This window comes from Aythya fuligula, chromosome 1, assembly GCF_009819795.1.
Source record: "Aythya fuligula isolate bAytFul2 chromosome 1, bAytFul2.pri, whole genome shotgun sequence".
Lineage (NCBI taxonomy): Eukaryota > Metazoa > Chordata > Aves > Anseriformes > Anatidae > Aythya > Aythya fuligula.
Window position 1 is genome coordinate 105751931 of NC_045559.1, and position 23864 is coordinate 105775794.

General features: G+C 40.9%; 1 protein-coding gene across 2 annotated transcripts in view; it reads left to right on the forward strand.

The window, feature by feature from the left end:
* The window catches only part of APP (amyloid beta precursor protein), a 178157-nt gene that overhangs the window by 71200 nt on the left and 83093 nt on the right, over positions 1-23864 (forward strand). The window contains exons 5-6 of one of the 2 annotated variants that reach the window (XM_032183216.1): positions 8361-8566; positions 17909-18076. In XM_032183216.1, the coding sequence (XP_032039107.1) occupies positions 8361-8566; positions 17909-18076 (374 nt within the window). The remainder of the gene's footprint in view (positions 1-8360; positions 8567-17908; positions 18077-23864) is intronic. The other variant, XM_032183224.1, reaches the window with a different exon arrangement.

Consider the following 23864-nt stretch of genomic DNA (forward strand, 5'->3'; position numbering starts at 1 on the left):
TTGAATATAGTGCCTTCTGAGTATGGCAGAGGTGGGGTGGAAACAAACATAATAGATAGCTTTTCTGCTGATTCTCAAGCTGGCTCAAATAGGGCTGCACAGACAACCTACACTCTGCTGTCTCCCATCACATTCAGTCCTAATGTCCTTCTAGTAGCAGGGTTTTGAATTTAATATTTATTAAATGTCAGAAGGCTTTGTGAACCTAGTGGATTTTGTGCATTTGTAGATACATTTACTTTTCTAGTTCTGAGTTTCTGTTTAGTATAAATAAAGAAAATGGGAAAGAATATGGGTTAAATATATTACTCTGACTTTCTTTAAAAAAACAAAATACTTCTTGCTGAATCTACCATCTTCCAAAGGAAAATGTGAGAACAGTAATACTTGCAAAGGCATTGTTTCAGAGATTAAGCTAAGTTGGTTTTGGAAAAGTATTCTTGCGTATCAGTCAGCAGGTACCTTCTACCAATGCACTTGTTCAAATGTTACATGCTACCTCTTATCTTTTTAAGCAAGTCAGCTGTGGAAAAAAAAAATATAATCGTAAAAATTACACCTTCATGTTTGTTTGTGGGGGGAAAAGATAAATGTGTCTCTCTGAAGGAATAGGGCAAGGAATTTGTATTTGCCTTTCTTCGTGTGTTCTATTCAAAAATTAAATTAAAAGATCTTTAGTGCAACTTTTCATGGTTTCTACCAAAGTTAATGAAACCCAGCATATTTTTGCTATTGTTATTATACATAAAGGTTAAAAAAAAAAAGCAGTAAAATTAGAAAGAGGAGAGAGATGGTTAGAAGCACATAATTCAGTTGTTTGATAAGGTCTAAGAACTCAAAAGCAGTCTATGTGACACTTCATGAAATAGCTAATTTCTTTTTTTTTTTCTATTAGGAAATGTGAAAATATATATAATTGCAACCCCTGAAGTAAGGGAAAGCAAAAAGGAAAAGAATTGAAAGTGACAAAATTAATGCCTGAAAAATGCTAGACAATGTGATTTGCTCATCCTGACTTGCTGTGCAATGGAAGGTGCCCCTGTTCTTAACATTTTAACTGTACCTTAAGTCAGGTTTGGATGTGTCAAATATCACATTGTTTCATCTTGTTTTAAGATACCTGATTTACTAGCATAGTTTAATCCATCCCTAATGAAAATAACCAAGGTGGTTTTTAAGCGGTTTGTCCTTTTGTGGTCACTTACCAGGCGACCAGAAACATTATTGCTGAGGTACCTTGTGGGTGAGACTTTCAATTCTGTAAATCACTGTAATTTTCCGGAATTCAGTGCCAATAAGCCATTTAAAAGATCTGTTACATAGACTGGGGTCTGGCATAACGCTTGTCTTTCCTGACACAGTGCCTGATCTCACAACTGCAGCACAGTTTAATTCTTGTCTTGCTGTTTCCCCCACCCTGCCCCAATACTGACAGGGATATTGGCATTTGTTGTGTAACTCCCTACTCTTGGACTTTCAAGGTGAATGGTGAAATCTTCATTTCACACTTGGTTTTAACTTCCCCTCTTCCACCCCACACAAAATCACCATGATAGTGCTTGTTTAACTTTACTCCCTCGATGTTTGGTTTCACACAGCTAGTACACTCACCTGTTTCTTGAAGTAAGCTAGTGTACGAAAGTCAAATTAATTATTGAAAGGTACAGTGATGTGAATGCTCATATGCCCAAGTGCACCATTGGCTTTGTTTTAACCTTCAGGTGGTTCCTGTGTTGTCTCATGTGTTTCATAAGCAGCACCATTCAAAGGAATGTGATGAGTGGGTTCAAACCTGCCTCATGAGAAATCTCATCCTCCAGTCAAAACAATGCAAGTTTTGGATAAACGTTAGTTAGAGCAGGTTGAGAACAAATTTAGTTCCTTGCCCATTAGCTTTCTGATTTGCTTTTAGTCAAAAACCCGGTAACTAGGCTGGGTCAGGTCCACCCATCTTCCTGTTTGGATTCCAACCACATGCCGCACTCTTGTAGTTGGCCTTGCGTTTCTCTTCTGCATTTTCTTCTAAAGCAGTAGTCCAAATGTAGGTAGAGGTTCGCAGCTGGATCTGTCCATTCCCACTCCCACATTTAAAGAACTTTGTACTTTGGAGGTTTCCTGTATACTGGGATGAGTATCTGTGCTTATCACTAATCTTGTGGTGGAAACCACAAGAGTGATTTAGGCCCAAAGTTAGGGCCTAAACCACTATTGTGCTTAGGCCCAGGCTGAATACTTGACAAGCTGGTCCCATCACAGGTTTCCTGCAGTTCATTTGAAGGGAGCTGCAGGGGTTATAGAGGCTATAGAGAAACGCAAGATCCTGGAAAGTGGGACGATGGCATCTGCAGAGCTGTAAAGGTTATGGATGCATCAGTTGCCCTCAGCTCGGCCCGTTGGGCTGTAAGGGCACAGGCTGCAGGTTACGTGCAGCAGCCGCTTCTCCTGTATTAATTCCCTCAGCTGTCTAGAGCCAACATCTATGGCCTCGTTCTCTGTAGGCAAACTGCAGCTTGTTACTACTCTTTATTTAGTTCTTCTCCTGGAATTAGCTTTTCCCCAGCTATTTGCTCAGTCTTGGTGGCTGGTAAAAAACACAGTTCAGAGGGAGTCTATTTGCAATAAAATACAGTTGCAAAAGTTTTGTGAACGCTAATCTCTCTGGATATCAAAACACCTGTCTTTCACACCTTTTCATTCTTTTTACACCCAGTGATGGAGTGTGTTTTTGTTCAAGTTGTTATTTGTCAAAATCGTGCTTTAAGTACATCCAAACGGATAAGAGTTTACTGCAGACAAAGGTGAGGCACTTCACCCAAACCAATTATTAGTCCTCATTTATGTTATCCTTAATTGAAAGCTTTGCCAAATTTTTGTCTGAAGGTAATAGTTGCAGACAGAATTGTCCTCTTAAAATGTAGCTTATGCTGCAGTCCCAGGAGTCCTGACGCATAGTTAGAAAGAAAATTAATTGCTCTTTTTATTTGTATTCTTCCTTTGTCCCTATTGTAGGTTTTTCGAATACTAAAATGAAATTTTAATCTACTAACATTTCTCTTTTCTTGAACAGCAAGGAGTATCAATACACTTTTCCTTTGCTTTCCTTTACTTGTTCTTTAGTTATGTCTTCAAGAAATAACAGGACCATGCACGATTTTGTGTGAAGTGAATAAACAATACATTGGTGTCAGTTCTTACTAACGTGATGGATTAAGAAAATAAAGTTGTTAAATATACATTAATAAAACTGTGGTGTAAACATTGTTTGTAACTATATGCATGGGTGCATACTGGCAGGGGCTGTACAGTGGTATGTGCTTTAAAAACAGAAATATGCCTATTGGAGTCACTGATAAGTTTTTATCTAAATCAGTGTTTGGAATGGAACTGATAACTTCTTAGGGATGCGTGCAACTCCACTGTATCTGCAGCATCAGAAATAGTGCTGAAGCCTCCATACTTCAAATACTGCATTTCATCATGCCTAGTAGATGATTTCTACTAATGACCCACTGTACTGCTTGGATGCTTGGGGGAAGCGTTATTTTCATGATAAGGGATTGGATTTTAATATCCCATCCGTGGGGAGAATGAAACAGAAGGTTCAAAAGCATGGTGACTCCACCACAGTCCACCACTAAAGGAAAGCGCTAGCTCTGCTTGCAAGAAGTCTGCTGACAGGAAAATGAGATACGCTAATGTTTTATGTGGGGATTGCAAATATTTTCCTGGCTTCATTCAAGCCTAAGAATTTACCTCTCCATTGTTTACTGCTGAACTGTTAAGTTCAGATGATGATAATATGGCTTTGCAAATCTGTGAACTTGTCACTGTATCAAATAATTTTTTTTTGAACAGCCTTTGAAAAATCCTGTCACCGGCACCACTAAGCTAAGGCGAAATGTCAACAATATCTTGTAAACGAGACACTGCAGTCTGTGGTGCTAATAAAACCCAGGCTGGGATGGTATCAAGGGAATATATGAAAAAGCTGTCAAGATGTTGTGATTCCAGAAGAAACAAGATTGACTCATACTTGTTAACCATAAAGGGTAAAATGTAATAATAATAACAGGAAGTTAGCATGTCTGCTACATATATTAAATAAAACTCTCAAGACTTGTGAGAAAAATATCAGCATCCACATTCATCTTGTAGTAGACTTTTGTCTGAAAATGGTGGATTTAAACTGAACGCTGAGGTGAGCGGTGTGCACAATTTAGACGCGGTGTCTGGGAAAACAGCACTGTGGTGCTGCTGATGGAGACAAGTGAAATGGTACCGAAGCATTTATCATGACGTGGAGAAAGAGAGCTTTATGCACTGCACAGCAGGGAGGTTCTTGTCCCAGTTTGTAAAGTTGATGCTTCAGTCCAAAAGTTGAAGTATAACTTCACTACTCTGTTGTTTCTGTCATGTGCATATTCTTTGTAGAAGACCCCGGACAGTAACAGAGATCATGTCCAAAGAAACAAAACCGAGGATAATTTTTCATGTTATTACAAGAATTAGTACTTCTGTGGTATTAAAAATGTCAATTCCACCTCCTACCTTTGTGATAGAAGCACATCAAGATTTAACGTTTTTTATACTAAACCTGTCTTCAAGAATAAGGCTCAAATTTCCCTTCCTAGCAAATTCTGGGGCAACTACTGCAGTTCCCCCTCCTTCCCAGTGGTCCCTGGCCCTTGAGTAGTGTTCTTAAGCTACAGTATGGTATTACTGCTTTTCTCATGTGTCCTAACTGCTGCGGGCTCTGAGAAGACGTGGACATCTGCTTGCATTGCTGTACATGGTTACTGCGATTGAATCTTAGGAGCAAGTGACTTAGTGAGCTAGCATTGATTTCTAATGTAAAGCTATTGCTGTTTTTACTGTTAGAGCTTACTGTGATATGTCCCTCACTGTTGTGTATTCATACAGTTTGGCTTCTGATACTGTGCTGCATAGCTGGGCATGATAAAATCATCAGACTACTGCAAGTCCAGTTATTTTCTGGTATTCAGCTTCGTTGAAGGAAAATCTTATTAAGAACGTGTAAAAGCACTTCTCTCCTTCCCCTTTTCTTTGAACAATAGTGCTAATAAGGAAGGAGACTAACTCATCTTTGTAGATAAAGTAGCTGAGAAAATAATTACTTTTCAAGAGAGACAGGAGTGCTCCTTTAGAACCTCAACATAGCAACACGTTTCTGCACAATGAGAGTTTTAAAAACCTGTTTAATAGGGAAATGAACTTGCTAAGCCTGTTTTCAGGCATCTTATTTCTTTAAATATTTAGCAAGGCTCACGCTTCCATTTAGGTATCAAAATTTAGGGTAAAACCATTTTTACTCTGTTTTCATTATGTCCTTTTTTCGTAACTTGCAAACATTAAATCCTGTGAAATGCTACTCTTGTGATTTGAATCTTGCAATTTATTTTGCTAGCAGAGATGCAATTTTTCTAGGAATGATCAAATTAGAAAAAATATTCTAGCGCAATTTTGTGCAAGATTTTTAAATTTTTTTCAGGAAGCTGATCCTGTCAACTGTTGTAGTCTTCCATTATTTCTGCCTTTTTTTTACTGTCTCATATGTCTATATGTCTCATATGTCTCCAGCAAGGAGCAACTCATAAAGGGGATGGAGGTGGGAGCCACACTAAGGCATTTACTTCTGATAAATCAGTGGAGAGGAAACCAGGGTCCACTGTAATGGTGGGCAGGGCCAACCAGCACGTACAGAAATTCTCTTTTCATCCTGCTCCTGTCACCATTGAACAACACTAAGAGCAGAAAGCTTCGCCTTGATGCTGACAATTTCCCAGCAGAATGCTGGGGACTGGCATAACTGAGTTAATTGCTTTTGTGTAGCTAAAAACAGATGGATATTGGGTGCATGCATACAAATTATTTTTGAAGTGGCTTTCCATGTGACTGATTGACTTTCCTTTGTTTCATTAATTTGCCTTTTTTTTTTTTTGGTCCTTTTTTTTTTTTTTTAGCTTTATGAGCTTGCCAATATCTGAGTGTGATCATTTATGTGAAAGGAAGAGGAAAAATAATTGCACTTTTTTTAAAGCATGCTGTGTTTGTTTCTGTATTTTTAGCTCAGGTGAGGGAGAGAAAGACAGAGAGAAGAATTTTCTTTAATGTTGAACAGCATATCCTATCTGATGCTCTTGATCAAAAACTGGATGTTTTATACTCAGCACTCCTGGTTTGAATGTCTGTATGTAGCTAAGACTAGAAGTTCATTAACCTGGAGATCAGAAACAGATACTAGAATTTAGAAATCCAGCCCTCTCTGGCCATTGAAAGGTGACAGTGTATGTATAGCAATTATTTCATGCTGGTAAAAAGGCAAAATACTTAATAATGAAAATCGAAGAAATCTGTTGTTCAGAAAGGAGTTACTAAGAACTAAGCAGAAGATTTTGGAGATGATGAAATTAGAATGCTAGAGGAAAGCCATACTGTGAAGGTGCTGAAATTTCTTATCCAGTTCTTTGAAAACAAGAAACTAAAAAGAACCTGGTGGTTTTGCCACTTTTGCAGTCTTTCCCATGTAAAATGGGAACAGCTCATCCCTTTTTCAGGCTCTTCTGTAAGTTGGCTATTACTACACACATTTTTGTAACCTGCCTAGGATTCACCAAATGAAAAGTTTCATTATTACTTTTAAGTCACTGCTGTGTTTTGGGTGGCCAGATATCTTTGGGGGTAAGGAACAGAGAATGCACACTTGTTTGTAGAATCTTAACTTTTTCCTAGAAGCAAGTCTTGTGGCATGCAAGATTTCTATCACTATTTCCCAGCTTCTTCCTCACAACCTATTAAAAATATCTTACTGTCCTCTTTGCTCTGAGTTTACTTTCAAAGTTGTACTAGAGAACATATTGTAAAGTGAAATGTTGCAGGCTTAGTCTTCAAATCGAGGTGAAGGAGGCAAGTTGTTAACTTCAAATAAAAGGCTGTTCAAGCATATGCGATGCCATGAAAAAAAAGATGCAAAACCTCATGTGTATGATGGTGACAAAAAGTCACTGCATGTTTGAATATTTAAAAGCAATTTACTCATTAGTAGTGAATTTCAAGTAGAAGATCAGCCTAACAAACCTGAGACCTTACTACAGCTGGTGCTGTGTTAGGAAGCCTTTCAAAACTCACAGTAGCGTTCAGTAAGTGTATGGGTTTTGGCCTGTTGCCTGTATATCATTCAGCATTAAGAGTGATCCCAGCAAATGATTGACACATTAGGCCACCAAGCATGTTTGACAGCCGACTGCAGTATTCCTTCGTATTGCCCAAGACTGATTGAGGTCCTTGGGCTTTTAGGTATCTACGTGAATTATCATTTAAAGCAGCTGTGATATACGGCAAGATTTAGCTGAGTGGTTTGAGTTTTCTTCATGAGCCCAGGGGTGAATGCCTTTCCCTCCTGTACATGGCAGCTTAGTGTAGTACCGTCGGTGTTCACAGAGGCCTTGCAGATCCTTGCAGGCCACAGAGGCCCCAGCAGCATTGGCACCACAGCACAGCTGAGCCGAGCTTGTCGTGCTGAGTCTGTCATGTCTGTTGTCTGCTTTTGAGGTGCCCAAAGAAGATAAAACTGCAAAGAGAAGAGCTAGCAGCAGTCAGCTGAAGCATGTGTGTGTGTGAACTGTTCCCGCCCTCCCCCCAAAAAAGTTTACACATTTCAGATGTTGTCTTTTGAGTGAACCTTGTGGAAGCAGACAGCTCTGTGCACAGTTCCTTTAGAAGTGGCTTTTCTATTCACAGAGTACTATTTTGACAACAGGATGAAAAAAATCAGTCAGTGTAGAGAATTACAGGTCAGCTGGATGCTTGATTTGACACTGAGTTGTCCTCTGTGAGTGTCAAGCAAGGTAGTCCACAGCAAGCCTTTGGGTAAGCTGTCTTCTGAGTGAGAAAATCCAGAGGAACTCTCTCACTTTCATGTGCGTGTGAGCTGAGTGCATTTTGAGCTAATTTGAGCTTCTTTCAAAATACAAATTGATTTGTTGATGGCAGCGTGAAGCAAGTGTATTTGGAGTGTTATTCAGCTGTCAAAATACAGCATTGCTGACAGGGTTTCTTTTTTCCGTCCCTGTGTACAAGGAGGAGTTCCAGTCTGGCGTCTTGCTAGGTTTCTCACAGCATTGCTAATGTTAGCTTTTCTTTTTTTTTTTCAAGCATTTCTGATTTCAGTGGGACATTCCAGCATCACTGATTCTTTTTTTTTTTTTTTTTTTTTTTACTTAAGGGTGGGGTGAGGGAGAAACAGGTACCTTCCTGTCCTTTACAGTGTTTCCAAACAAAACGTTCTCACCACCTTGAAGTCATTTTGTTGCTGACACATCATTATCATTTTCTTCATTTAGTGATGATAAGGTAGTAGAAGAACAGCCAGAGGAAGATGAAGAGTTAACTGTTGTGGAAGATGAAGATGCTGATGATGACGATGACGATGGTGATGGTGATGAAATTGAAGAGACAGAGGAAGAGTATGAGGAAGCAACTGAAAGAACTACCAGCATTGCAACCACTACCACCACAACTACAGAGTCTGTGGAAGAGGTTGTCAGAGGTAAATTCGTGGGCACTTAGCTTGGGGCTGGAAAACTAATCCTGCTGCTTTGTGTAGTTGCCCTTTATGACAAAAAAATGTTCCAAACAGCAAAATACCGTAAGTTGCTGCATCTTTATGTTTTGTCCTTTGTAATTTGGAAGTTGAATTCCCTCCTCTTTCCTTCTCCCAGTATAAGTATTCTTTGCAGGTATCTGGTCATTGCATATGATGTGGATAGAAACTGAAGAGGTATCCTGTTGTTTTTGTGGTGTTTTTTTTTTTTTTTTTTTTCCAATTTATTTTTGTTTTTAATTCAAGTCACACTAAATAATATTTGACTGCCATGTATAGTAAATAACACAGAAAAGTCATGTGTGCAATATCATGTGCATTTGTTATGGGAGAAGAGAGTGTCAGCTCAAAGCAGGAGGTAGCACCCTAGTCCATGCACAACAGAGCAGTAGTATTTTTAAATATGATTTCTATGAGTTCTCACGTGCATGTGACAGAAGGGTGCCAAGGAGATGCCTTGGAAAAGGGTGAGTCTATTCATTTAGCTTTACTACTCAGTCTGTGTATAGATAAGCTCCCTCATCAAAAGTATTAATGCTTTGGTAAAATGGTTTGCAAATGTTCCTTTCTAAGGTTGGAGAAGCAATCCCATGCATTTCTGTCTTATATAACTCTGTCTGTTGAGTGTTTTGCTCAATTACTGGAGAGCCAGTTCAGTGAGGAGGGTTTGGGAGGAGATTATGTTTAAATCTTTAAACCAATTAAATATATTTCCATATGTGAGCTTTCACCACCTGGGGATAAAACGCCCTGTTCTGAATGGAAAATGAATATTGAGGGGGAAAAAAAAGAACACTTCACTTTAATGGGATTTTGGATGAGTGGAAATGAGGACAAATTAGGTAGAGCTCTTTTCTTTACTGAGGTTGACATTTCAAAGAGGTTAAGATGTTTAGCCTTCAGGAAAATAGTATATAATAATATGAATGTGAAATAGAAAAAATAGGAAGCAAACTATTGAAGCAACCTTTTAAAAATCCCTTAGAAATATGCACGCTTGCTGACAATGAAAAGCTGTTGTCCTGTTCCTCCCAAGTACAAAATTTCCCACCCTGGGTGACCAAGTACGTCCTGCTGTATGTAGATGGGGTGAGGGCAGTCTGCTACTGATAGAAATTCCCAGCACGGCTCTGCCCCAGCCCCTCGGGCTTTCTGACCTCCAGCCTTCCTGGGGCACGGAGGGTGCTGAGGCTTTCTCTGAGTGCCTGTAAGTGACATCCGAATGAGCAGCACCATGCAGAATGCTCATTTATTTGCAAATGTGGGAATGCCCACGTAATTCATAGCCTTGGCCCCCGCTCCTGTGTTCCTTGCCACGCTTGGGAGAAAGCTTCCCTCAAGGCTCCATGTCCTCCTGGTGCTGCCAGCAGGTCCGGGATCTTCTATGGTAAGCATCTGCTGTGAACTTGCAAACAGGAAAATTTGTTGCTGCTGGTGCAAATGAAGAAGCCAGAGGTGCCTTGTAGGCACTGTGGGTGTGTGTTAGGCCGTGCTGTGGAGACATCTGGGAAGCCTCTTCAAGTGGGATTAAGCACTGGAGCTTTGTTCTTGTGGATGTGAGCTCTGTTGAGGCCTCCAGGCTACTTTTCCTACGTGTTAGTCAATGCCATTCATAAAACATATCCTAAGATGCTTTTCATAGATGCTTTACAGCTGGTTTTAAGTGTACTTTATGGAGCTGTGGCTAATACCATGTCATAGCATTAAAGAGCACAGGGGGTGGGTGTGTCCGCTTTTAGAGAAGTTGGTTTTCAATGTGAAATCAGCAAAGAACTGTTCTAAAACCATAAATTAAGTCTAATTGTGGGCTGGTGCTGAGCCTTTTCTCCCCCAAATCAATGGAATGACTGCCATCAGCCATAAATAATTGAAAAGCGTAAGTGCAATGTTATACTTTAAAGACACTTGAACTATTGTAGAATCAATTTGTCAGGCGATTTTATTTCTATGCATACTTTAATGAGTCACGATCAAAACAGCAATAGCGGATCTACTTCCAGACTTAATTCCAGTGAGAAGGAAGTTACAGCCTTGCTTAGAGAATGAGAGGTCATTGATGGGAGGGTAGTCTTTTCATTCAATTTCTGTAGTGAGCATATTTTTTATGAGCTATAATGTTTATTCAGAAGTGCAAATAAACTTTTCCTAGCACAGGACTTGCCAGTATTCTCATTCCCGTCTCTGCTGAGGGACCGGCTCTAGTCTCAGTTCATATGGAGTGCAACGTCAGACCCAGTTTGAACTTTCAGATCTGCTCTTGCCAGAGTTCAGATGTTAAATCTAGCAGATGGTGGGTCTGAGGTTACAGGGATCGACAGCGTGAATTAATGTCAGATCTGCATTTTTCACCCTTGGTGAGATGTTAGCACGGAATTTGCGATGAAGAGAGTGTGGTTCACTTACGGAGCCCTGCAAGAAACCTGTGGCTCTTGATTCTGCTTCTGCATGGAGCAGGGGAGGTAACTTTCTGGTGGTCAGGTGCAAGCAGCAGAGCAGCTTGCTGCCACCCTGCAGGTTTGTGCAGAGCTGATTGTGAGCCATCCAGGCTCCAGGTCATCCTTGCAGTGCGTGACTGAAGCAAGCAACGCGTTGCGTGCAGTTGTTTGTGATTTCTGCTCTCCTTCAGCACAGCAGGCGATAAGAAAAATCAGTCTCTCTTGGCTTATGACAAAGAATAAGCAATTTGAACTTAATGCTTTCCGTCAGCATGGCAGTCAATCAGGTCTCATTTAAAGGAAAGCAGCAGGGTCAAACACAGCAGCCTGGCAAAAACACTTGGCAGCATCTTCGCATACCTACTGGCAGATGGGGGAGATTCAGCATAAGCATGACCAGCCCCGTCTAGCACATAATGCTGCCCTTCAGCGATCGGTTTTGCTTTATCTAATTCAACTGGATTTCTTTAAACAGCTAGGAAAGAACTCAGCAGTGCTGTTGACATGCCATTTTAACTATGTTTGCAATCTGGAGTTGCAAGCAGGATATCATATTCTGGTTTCCTAGCAGGAGAAAAGTAGCCCAATCTTTGTATTGTAGCTCCTAGCTTTATTGATCCAGCATACTTTTGTTTTCTTTTTTTTTCTTCTTTTTTTTTTTTTTTCTGTGGACTTATATGTCTGAAAGACTTCAAATACATTCAGTGACAGCTATCACCTATTCTAAGGTAAGGGAGGTTAACACTGATTACTAGACCCATCAACTGTAATTTGGGGGATAATTCTAGAATATTAGTAGCATATACTAGATTAATAGTGATCTTTTCACCTTCAATGGCTTTGTTCCACTTTCTTCTTTGAAAGGTTATTATCTTTCTGTTAAAGTAGTATTTCCTTGTTTTCCATTTCCTTCAAGGCTGTGCGGTATGCTTTGTTTGTAAAGTGATAATGTGTGGTTGTATTATTCCATATTAAGAAAGCACTGGCACATTGCTATACAAGTAGTGCATGTTATGCTAACTCTTCTGTTTTTTTTTTATTTATTTTTTTATAAGATCTTCATTAAGAGTGATAATCTACAGTAACACATGAGCAAGAGCTGATAAAATTAACCTAATGGATTTGCATTAAAATAACTGATAGCTTTTAATTAGACATTATGATTTAAAGCACAGCTTTTCCACTGTAACATAGAACTTCATGATATGTTGCAATTAAAGATAAATCTTTTTTAGGGTTTAGTAATCTTCTTGATGAAAAAGCAATATATTATTAATATTTTGGGTCAAGAGCAAATGTACTAAATACTAAACACAGTAATAGTGTTGTTTTACTTAAGGTTGGAGGGGAGAGAGTGGTTTCATTTGAATTACTTCCTGACAGAAGAAATCCTCCAGGAATCTGCTTCCCTAGATAAAATGTCACTTTGCTATATTGAAGCAGTTATTAATTGAATATTTTATTTTGCTGTGTAAAAAGTCTGGAATGTGTTTTTGAGCTAATCCTCATATGCACGTCTTGCCATGTTGGCATAATTATGATGTTAGGTGGCAATTACAACTTCCGTAAAATAGACATAAATTCATGAAATTTTATTGACTTACACTTAAAAATCAAGCTGGGGTATTTGTTTGGGTTCTGGCCATCAGTGGTAACTATTTGGCACCTTGGTTTAAAACATCGTTGTGTTTTGCACAAACAGATAGAAAATACATTGTCACATATTTGTTCCACATGAAAATTGTAAGGCTTTGTATTCTAGCCATGTGTACAATTCTTTTTTTCTCATGTACCAAATATCCCCCTCCAGTAGATTAAGAATAAACGTTAGAGAGAAAAATCCAATGTTAATTGTTTAGGATGGAAATAACGCTTTTAAGAAAGGCTGTTTTTCAGTTTTACACTCGGAACTCATCATTTTGCTTTTTCTTTTAACTTTATCTATAGAAAGTATTTTAGCAGTCGTGTAGCTAATGCACCAACTTTACTCCTAGAGCTTGTGCCAGCTTCCCAGCTGTCTCTTCCTAATTCCAAAAACCTCCTATGAAATTAGCTTTTGTCTTCAAATACTCAAACTAAAATTTGGCTGCCTTTTCTAACTATATATTCAGAATGAGGAGGCTTTGTTTCAGTGAGATTATCTTTAAATATTCCCTGTGATTAATTCATTGAATGAAACATTATCGTTCCATTTTGGAACAAGAACAGTGTAAGAAAAACAGTGTGCATTTACTCTTTAACTTGTCTCATTTTTCTCAGCTAGTTAAAAAATGGAGACTAGAATAGATGCGTGTGTATTAATATCTTCAAACTATAGTTCTCTGTTCCTGAAGACATGGAAGCCAAAATTACTCCACTTACAATATTATGTACTAGCACATAGTAAAGTGGAGCATATACCTCATGATATATATTTGAGAGGTTTATTCCTTTGTCCTCTTTTGCATTAATTGATTACTTTGTTCTTTGGTGAAATACAAATGGTAAAATAAATAATTCTGGTCCTATTTACTCAAGCAGCTAAGTGCATTATATGTGAGTAATGCAGACATTATACAAGCAGACATTACACAAGCAGACATTACACATGCATACATGTGAGTAATTACATGTTCGTGTGAGTATGAGACACAGTTTGAACTGATACCAACATGGACAACACAAACACATACACCAGTGCTACTGAGCTGGTTCACATGTGTAAAATACACGAGAGTGTTTTATTTGCATATACTTGAAAATATCAATGTCCAGCTCGAGGGCTGATGGTACAGAAAAAGTCATAGATACATTGTATTTTCCAATACCACAGCTAAATTAAAGAATGAGTAATACTTGTAAGCCAACGTGATGGATCTTTCTGATGCAGCATCCAGGCAGAAGAGGTTTTTCAGAGGTGTAAAGTAAATATAGAACCCAGCTTCCAAGACAGGTCCGAGATGATTCTTTAACTCCTGCTGTTTGTACTTTTTATTTTTTTCTTAAAACACTTCAAATTTAATTTCTGGTTTGAGGTTCGGAGCAGCCTGTGCCAGCATTTAAATGAGCTTACTTTTCACAATCACTTAAGTATCATGTACAAACTCAAATCCTGAAGAAAATAATGAATAACCGTAATGTTTACAGTAATAGAAGTATGTAAATGTAGATTTTTTTTCCCCTTAGAAGTTTAAATTCTATTTCAGATTCCTCTATTGAAAATGTTGTTGTTCACAGAGCAAGTCTTAGTCCCATGTGAAAAAAAAACAAAAAAAACAAAAAAACACAAACGTGGAGTTGAGATTTTGAAATAAAGCAATTATTTCATTTTGATTTAAAATCAGTTTTCTTCAAGGAACAAGCAGAACCAATTTATATGGTAATGAAAAATTTTGAGATGACATTCAGAACCATATTTTATATTTTCCTCTGTAAAAATTGATCATCAGAAGTACCTAGAGTGTTTGCACATAAATTTTAATTAGCTTTGCTAACAGCGTTTTGGTAAGTGAGCGTTATGGAAGTTCGTCATGTGGAGCCACTGTAAATCAATGTCCCCATACATGAAAACTATGCTTATCCATTTCTAAGGAAAAGTAACAGTCAACGTCCACGTTGATTGTTTGCAGTATATCACCTTAATGTATTAATTTAAAAGCAAATCAAAAAGCTTTGCTACAGAACTGTTCTCCAGGGAGTGATCTACCTGCTTTGTTAGAAATACCTCTTTTTGCATCAGGAAACTAGAATAAGTGTATAAGAAGCTTCAGATGAGAAAACCTGAATTATTCTCCCATGATTATCTCAAAAGAAAGTACAAAATGTAAGGTTTTGGAGAGGGAAGGAACTGTCAACTGTAATCTTTGGTTTAGGGCGCAGAGAAGATGGGGAGTTTTACAGTTGCAGAAGGATGGTGTGAAAATTATAAGCGTCTGAAAACAGAGTTACAGTTTAGACCACTTTATGAACCTGAATTGTGACAAAAGCACGTCCTTTTTAATCTGTTTAGTTTTGCAGATCCAAAGGCAAAAAATGCATTTTTGGAAGGGGATAGTGAGCCAGTTCCTTAAACAAAGCAAAGCTCACAGTAATGCTATACTGGACAAAAATTATTTGTGATAACAAGTAAAATTGAATTACACAGTGGCAAAAAGTAACTCATCTTTTAATCAGTTTTCAGCAACAGGATTACTATGTGAAGCAAAGACAGCTTTTAATTTTTTGATGCATCATGTAGCCATGTATGCTGCCTGCTGCTAATATCTGTGAAAGTACCATAGCTCATCCATCATAGGCTTTAATTGCTACACTCAGTACCAGTGGAAGGGAAGCAGGATATGGATGGCAGTAATTTTTTCTTAGCCCGAGAAGAGCTGCGGAAGTTCCCATCTCTTCTTCATTGCTCCATCCTCTCAGTTACAGCAGTAGAGCTGAAGATTAAATTGTGGCTTTTTTAAATGAGCACAAGTGATGGGGATATGGAGAGACATGGGAAGAGCAACTGGCCCAGCAATGGGAGCAACCAGGGCTGTTTTTCAAGCATTGAAGCTGGTTTAAAAATGTGCCTTCACCCCTGAAGCAGGGCTGAAGGAACCCTCCATGGAGGTAAGGTGGTGGTGGACAGTGGTGGCACTGCTGGAAAAGGGGTGACAGCAGCAAGAAGTTTCCTACCCTGAACGAGCAACACGCTTCCCTCAGTGAGGGCAGTGATGGAGCAGTTTCCCTCTCCTGTTCGTCTTCATGTAGGTCATAAACTGTTTGCACAGTAGGCCATTTCTCTCTGTGGTGAAATAATTGCCATTTAGGACTCACTGAAAGCAATCTGGTCGGCTGTGGAGGCTCCACTGCTTCAGTCTTGCTGTTTTTAGAGCTCTACGCAGTGGTTTCCAGAATGCGTGTCCAAGTGCATCTTCACGTGTATGAATGACTGTAGTTTCCAGAGAGCTAATTCCATGTTATCGCTGGCATCAGTTATTTGATGGACAGTTACCTTCACTTTTGCACGTTATTTGCATATACACAAAGTCTCAGCTCCTATTTCTGTGAGAGCTGTACATGTAGGAAATTTCAGACCAAATACATGAATCATTCCCATCCCAATAACACGTAACAGTACAAAATGAAATGTGGCAGACTTTATAGCAACACTAGTATTTTGAGGGAAGCGTAGAAGGTACTTATGGTGTAGTTAGAGGTCAGGCCGTAGTCAACATGAATTAAGTTATTTTTAAAGAAAGACAGAGATGTTGAGACCTTTGTTTTCTGAAATGACATTTCCTGCCAGCCAGAATTCTCTTGATTATACCTGTCTCTTTAATGTCATGAGTCACTATTCATTTTTAATTGACATCTGGCAGCTCTTCCAAGTCTCTGCAAAGTTAGCTTTGTGTGAGGGTTTGGCTGCATAATTGGATGGCAGGTCTAGATGTTATTTGAAAATAAATCTGAGCAACCACTTGTGTACTAAATGTGGTATATAATTAATCTTACGATAGCATGCAATTAATTGTAATTAATGGTCTGCACAATTAAATCTGGTTTGCTTTTTTCTCAAAAATTGCTTGATACAGAACTGTAGGATTTGTAGTATGTCTTTGTTAACTGCAAAAAAAAAATACATTGGTCTGCTTATCTTGGAGCAAATGTAGATGCTCCCTAAAATTGATTCTTAAGATTAGCATATTCATGTACCATATCTATAAATAAATGTGTGTGTAAAATTATACCTGTGTTACATATTTAAGTGCAGACAGGCATCAACTACTGATGACAAATGAATCTCAAATCTATGCAGTAAGCAGCGGTGTTCCCAGGGAGAGCGCAGAGCCGATCACTTGTCAGGACAGTCTGCCAGGAGGGATTCTGTGTAGCCAGCATCTTAGAGGTGACGAGTGCACACGGCATTTCCAGTGCCAGTGCACTGATGATTCTCCCCACCATTCAACCCTTGGGGAACTGCCTTTCACAAAATTCACATTCATGCAGAGGATTTAGACGCCTCTAGTGAGCGTGCCAGTTTGTCTGCTGGTGTAGTGTGGGGGATGAAAGCAAAAGAGGGGCATATTGATGATTGATACTATGTGGTTTTGAAATGATGTATATGCATGTTGGAAGATAGAACTTTTTTTTTCCTTTTTTTTTTTTTTTCCTGTTTGGAACATTATTGGTAAAGGGCTGTATGTTTACTTGTGTAATTGGCTGGATTCCAAATTGTGGGCAGAATTTCCTTTATCTTCTGTAATTTGCATGCTTTGTTTTTGTTTTTTCCCTCAGGTTTTTGTGTGTTTCAGGTTATAGGCAAAGACTGTGGCAGCTCACAATAAAAACAAATGCAAGCTGTTTTAATTTTTTTTTTCCCCTCAGTACATTCACTGGGGATGAGATTTCTTCCCATGGATGGAGTAAAGCTGTGGCACTAATTTTATATATGTGAGCCCTTGAACTATGAATCACAACCCCTGTACCGAGCCGGGTGCAAGAGGGAGTTTCTTTGTCAGTGCTTGTATATAATAATTAGGTGCCTGAAGAGAATTTGTTCTCCTGTATAGCTGGTACATGTTTTGTTTGTTTGTTTTCTTTTACATAAGCTAGGAAAATCAGTCTGGGGGGGTTGCATAGCTACAGGCCAACAGTAAAGAAGCTGGCACCTCATCCCTTCAGATGTTTACCTTCAGGCCTGTGGCTTAGCGGCAAGAGTCTGAACCGCTTCAAAATGTGCCTGCACTATCTCTGGGGTGGTTTTCGGGGGGAAGCATTGAAGTGGACAGTAATTTGGGTTTCCTCTTGAGGTGTTCCTCAGCACACTGGGTAGGTGGAAACCCAGGCAAGGCCGTTTTCATGCTAAATGTGGTTCCTCCGGGTCTCCTCTGACTAGAGGTGTGCTCTGAACAAGCCGAGACGGGTCCCTGCCGCGCGATGATCTCCCGCTGGTACTTTGACGTGGCCGAAGGAAAGTGCGCGCCCTTCTTTTACGGCGGCTGCGGCGGCAACAGGAACAACTTTGACTCGGAGGAGTACTGCATGGCAGTCTGCGGCAGCGTCCGTAAGTGCACCGCTGGCCTCTCGCCGCCTCTCTCTGACCGGCCCCGGCGCTTGGCAGCGGGCCTGGGCTCACACTAACCCTGCTCCTGCCGCCCGCGGTCTGTCCAGCACCTCGCTCACCTCTAGGTCCTCGATAGCCTCTTGCTAACCCAGCATGGTAGCAGGCACCTTCTCTGCCCTCTAGACAATCTTGTAGATGGCTGGCAGAAGCCTAACATTTCTGTAGACCAGGCCTTTGTGCTCACTTTGTCTTCATCTTCTGTCAAAGCTCACTAACACCTTGTGAGTCCCTGTTTCTGCATGTGCAATGTTTCTACTGGAAAAAAAAAAAAGAATTTTAGGGAAGTCTCAGGTAAGTTTAAAAATAGCACTTAGTTTGTACATTGTATTTTCATGTATTTCTTTTTCATCAAAGCAGTATAAGCTCATCAGAATATCAGACAATTTATTTCCAGCCTTGAAAGACATGATTCCTTTTTTTTTTTTTTTTTAAATTTTGATTGAATACGTGTGTGTTTTTGCAAGGAAAAAGGTGAGTTACCATTTGATATTTAGGTTTCCTGACAGCCATGATGTGCACAAATGTAAATAATGTCCCACTTGCTTTGTTTAACACACCACATTTTTTAATGATTACTTTCCATAAAGAAAGTGCATTTGCGCTGTGGTTTTGGTTTGAGAAAGTTGGTTTTGCCCATAGCAGAATACTGCAGCTGGTCCATCAGGCACTGGATTCAGCAGCTGCATTTCGTTTTGGAGAGCACTCGTGAAGGCAGGATTACTACTCCAGCCCTCCGGACGTGTTTCATCTTCGCTTCTTGTAGAGCTGCTCAGAGCTCCATGGAGGGATGAGGAGGAAGACTAGATGAATGGGCAGGAGTGATCAGCTTCTGCAACACCAGATGTAGCAAGGAGAGAAGAAATAAGCTACATATGTAGCTCCTAGAAGAAATATGCTGCATGTTGGAATTAGATCTATAATGTATTTGCTAAAAGAACTACATTTTGAACTGCTAAGTTCCTGTCCTAAGTAAGGCATTTTTAGAGCTGAATAACATGGTTTGTCTTTCTGATTGTGAACTCTGTAACAGGCAAGAAAAAGTAGGACTTTGTAACAAAAGTGAATTTAGGGCAGAAGTGGAAAGAAGAAAATCTTAATGAAGGAATGTTTCTGTAATTAAATAGCAGGTATGTGATACTAATGGGCAGTCGATCTGTACACATGGAAAAAGGAAAGAAAAGTCAACTGAAGATAACTGGTCGAGCAGATTAGGGGCATGAAAAAATTCTGCAGTGAGAAAGGTGTTGAACAATAACTCTGGAAAAGCCACTTGACCTCTGGCACATTTAGTTTTAGGTAGCTGAGATGGGGCTGTATTTATTCTTTATTCTTATGACCAGCAGAATTTGTAAAGGACAGGTGCTTTTTTAGTCATCTGTAGGTGAGTATCTTGCTTAATAGGATCAAAGGCGAGTTTCATGCTTAAATGGTGATTGGATCAAAGACAATACGATAGCCATCAAAACTAACAATGGAAAATAACTGATAAACTGAAACTTCTGTTACTTTACATGTGGAAGTATTCCCAGTTAGCAAGTGAACTGGGAGTGAACTAGATTTACATTCACATTTCGCTCTGGAAAATTCATGAGTCTTGGCTTGGTCCCTAAGAGGCAAGTGAAAGGCACCAACCTCTTATACTGTATCTTGCTCCTGCGACAGTACCTGTTCCTTTGCCCAGTGGACAAATTGCCTTGCCAACAAGGTAGGATTGAAAAAAAATAGCTATTAGTCTTTTGTGCTGTGCACTTTACTTTTATGGTAAATAGAAGAACTTCTAAAAGGTGCGTACACTTCTGTTCTGGTTGGCAAAAGTATGTATTTTCATATACCCGATGGGAGTTAAGAATTATTACCACCTTTGTCAGCATTACTGAAAATTTAAGAACACTTTTGTGGAGGCTGGACAATAGCATAAATAAGGACTTTAAGTAGATCCTGACTCATTCAAGATTGCGATTTTGTTAAAACTTTCAGTTTTTACAGATTTGTTTTGGCTCCTGCCCTTCAAGCTGAGCCATATGGATGCATTTCTTTGTCCAAATCCTGTAGTGGGACTCTGTGCTGACTCAGAGGTCTCCTAATATAGCGCATCTTGCATACAGAGCTGCAGTTGCTCACCCAGCACTTCAAATCATAGTTTCACTTCTGGCATTCATAGCACTGTGAAGTTATTACATACAGGGAAAGGTGTTGCTGACTAAAGAACAGTCACATCACGAAACAGAGAGTTATTCTCCCATAGTTAAACCTGAAATGATGACTATAATTTGTTGCACTGATAATGCAGTGACGTTGCTTGTCGTATACAAGTTGTGGGTAAAATTACAGCACTTACTGCTTTTACCAGTAAACTGCAGAGTCTGCTCTAGGATGAAAAAGAGACTGCTCAAATGCAAGTCCTAAGAACCTTGTAATCTTTTTACAGAAAATCATTCTGCTACAAGGGATGACCTTGTCCATGATCTTAAAAAGAATATTATAGATTGAATCAAACTTGGAAATTAGATTGTCTTCCTTTTTCAAACTTGTTTCTTGGCAGCATAAGTTGTACAGTCTGTGCCCATGCTGTTTGAGAGGATAAATGATCTTCTCTTCTAAGACTGGCAATTCTTCCACGGCATGTGACATCGGAAATGAAAAAAGAAACAACTTCTAAATTAGTCTTATGGCATATCCATTAGGATATTCACAGAATCACAGAATTGTCTAGATTGGAAGAGACCTCAAATCATCGAGTCCTCTGACCTAACACTAACAAGTCTTCCACTAAACCATATCGCTAAGTTCAACATCTAAACGTCTTTTAAAGACCTCCAGAGATGGTGACTCCACCACTTCCCTGGGCAGCCTGTTCCAATGTCTAACAACCCTCTCAGTAAAGAAGTTCTTCCTAACATCCAACCTAAAACTCCCCTGGCGCAACTGTAGCCTGTTCCGCCTCGTCCTGTCACCAGGCACATGGGAGAACAGACCAACCCCCACCTCGCTACAGCCTCCTTTAATGTACTTATGATAAGGTTGCCCCTCCAGGCTGAACAAACCCAGCTCCCTCAGCCGTTCCTCGTAGGACTTCTTCTCCAGACCCCTCACCAGCTTTGTCGCCCTTCCCTGGACTCTTTCGAGCACCTCCATGTCCTTCTTGTAGTGAGGGGCCCAAAACTGAACACAGTACTCGAGGTGCAGCCTCACCAGAGCCGAGTATAGAGGGACAATCACCTCCCTAGCCCTGCTGGTCACACTGCTTCTTATGCAAGCCAGGATGCTGTTGGCCTTCTTGGCCACCTGAGCACACTGCTGGCTCATATTTAGCCGACTATCAACCAATACACCCAGGTCCTTCTCTTCCTGGCAGCTCTCCAACCACTTGTTTCCCAGCCTGTAGCTCTGCTTGGGGTTATTGCACCCCAGGTGAAGGACCCGGCACTTGGCCTTGTTGAACTTCATGCAGTTGACCTCAGCCCATCGGTGCAGCCTATCCAGATCCTCCTGCAGAGCCTTCCTGCCCTCGAGCAGATCGACACACGCACCTAGCTTGGTGTCATCTGCGAACTTACTGAGGGTGCACTCGATGCCCTCATCCAGATCATCGATGAAGATATTAAAGAGGACCGGCCCCAGTACCGAGCCCTGGGAAATGCCACTAGTGACCGGCCTCCAACTGGATTTGACTCCATTCACCACCACTCTTTGGGCCCAGCTACCCAGCCAGTTTCTAACCCAACGAAGTGTACGCTAGTCCAAGCCATGAGCAGACAGTTTCTTGAGGAGAATGCTGTGGGAAATGGTGTCAAAAGCCTTGCTGAAGTCAAGGTAGACCACATCCGCAGCCTTTCCCTCATCCACCCAGCGCGTCACTTGGTCATAGAAGGAGATCAGGTTTGTGAAGCAGGATCTGCCTTTCATAAACCCATGCTGACTGGGCCTGATCACCTGGTTGCCCTGTAAGTGCCACATGATGACACTCAAGATAATCTGCTCCATGAGTTTCCCTGGCGCTGAGGTCAAACTGACAGGCCTGTAGTTTCCCGGGTCTACCCTCCGGCCCTTCTTGTAGATGGGCGTCACGTTTCCTAGCCGCCAGTCAACTGGGACCTCCCCCGATAGCCAGGACTGCTGATAAATGATGGTAAGCAGCTTGGCCAGCTCCTCTGCCAGTTCTCTCAGTATCCTCGGGTGGATCCCATCTGGCCCCATCCACTTGCATACATCCAAGTGCCGTAGCAGGTTGCCAACCATTTCTTCATGGATAGTGAGGGCCACATTCTGCTCCCCATCCCCTTCCAGCAGTTCAGGGTACTGAGTATCCAGAGAGCAACTGGTTTTGCCACTAAAGACTGAGGCAAAGAAGGCATTAAGCACCTCTGCCTTTTCCTCATCTTTTGTAACTAAGTTCCCCCCCCACATCCAGTAAAGGCTGGAGATTCTCCTTAGTCCTCTGTTTTGCGTTGATGTATCTGTAAAAACATTTTTTGTTGCCTTTGACAACAGTAGCCAGATCAAGCTCCAGATGAGCTTTTCTAATTTTCTCCCTGCACAGCCTCGCAACATCCTTATAGTCCTCCCAAGTGGCCTGCCCTCTTTTCCAAAGATTGCAAACCCTCTTTTTCCTGCTATGCTTGAGCCACAATTCTCTGTTCAGCCAGGCTGGTCTTCTTCCCCACCAGCTCGTCTTTGGGCACGTGGGGACAGACCGTTCCTCCGCTATTAAGATTTTCCTCTTGAAGAGCGCCCAGCCTTCCTGGACTCCTCTGCCCTTCAGAACCGCCTCCCAAGGGACTCCACCAATCAGCGTCCTGACCAGATCAAAGTCAGCCCTCCAGAAGTCCAATACAGCAGTTTTACTGGTCCCCTTTGTGGCTTCTCCAAGAATGGAGAACTCTACCATTTCATGGTCACTCTGCCCAAGACAGTTTCCAACCACCACATCTCCCACCAGTCCTTCTCTGTTTGCAAAGAGAAGGTCTAGTGGGTCACCTCCCCTGTTAGACTCACTAACCAGCTGCGTCAGGAAGCCATCTTCCACGCTCTCCAGAAACCTCCTAGACTGCTTTCTCTTAGCTGTGTTGTGCTTCCAGGATATGTCAGGGAAGTTGAAGTCCCCCACGAGAACAAGCGCTGACGATTTTGCAGTTTTTGTCAGCTGCCTGTAGAACTCCTCATCAGCCTCCTCATCCTGGTTCGGCGGTCTATAACAGACACCCACCAGGATGCTTCCCTTGTTGGCCTTCCCACTGATCCTAACCCAAAGGGACTCAACCTTATCATTCCCATCCTCGAGTTCTACAGCACTGAAAGACTCTCTGATATAGAGAGCCACACCACCACCCCTTCCGTTCTGCCTGTCCCTTCTCAAGAGCCTATAGCCAGACATTATCATAGAATCATAGAATCATAGAATATCCTGAGTTGGAAGGGACCCTTAAGGATCATCAAGTCCAACTCTTGACACCGCACAGGTCTACCCAAAAGTTCAGACCATGTGCCTAAGTTCACAGTCCAATCTCTTCTTAAATTCAGACAGGCTCGGTGCAGTGACCACTTCCCTGGGGAGCCTGTTCCAGTGTGCGACCACCCTCTCTGTGAAGAACCCCCTCCTGACGTCCAGCCTAAATTTCCCCTGCCTCAGCTTAACCCCGTTCCCGTGGGTCCTGTCACTAGTGTTAATGGAGAAAAGGTCTCCTGCCTCTCGACACCCCCTTACGAGGAAGTTGTAGACTGTGATGAG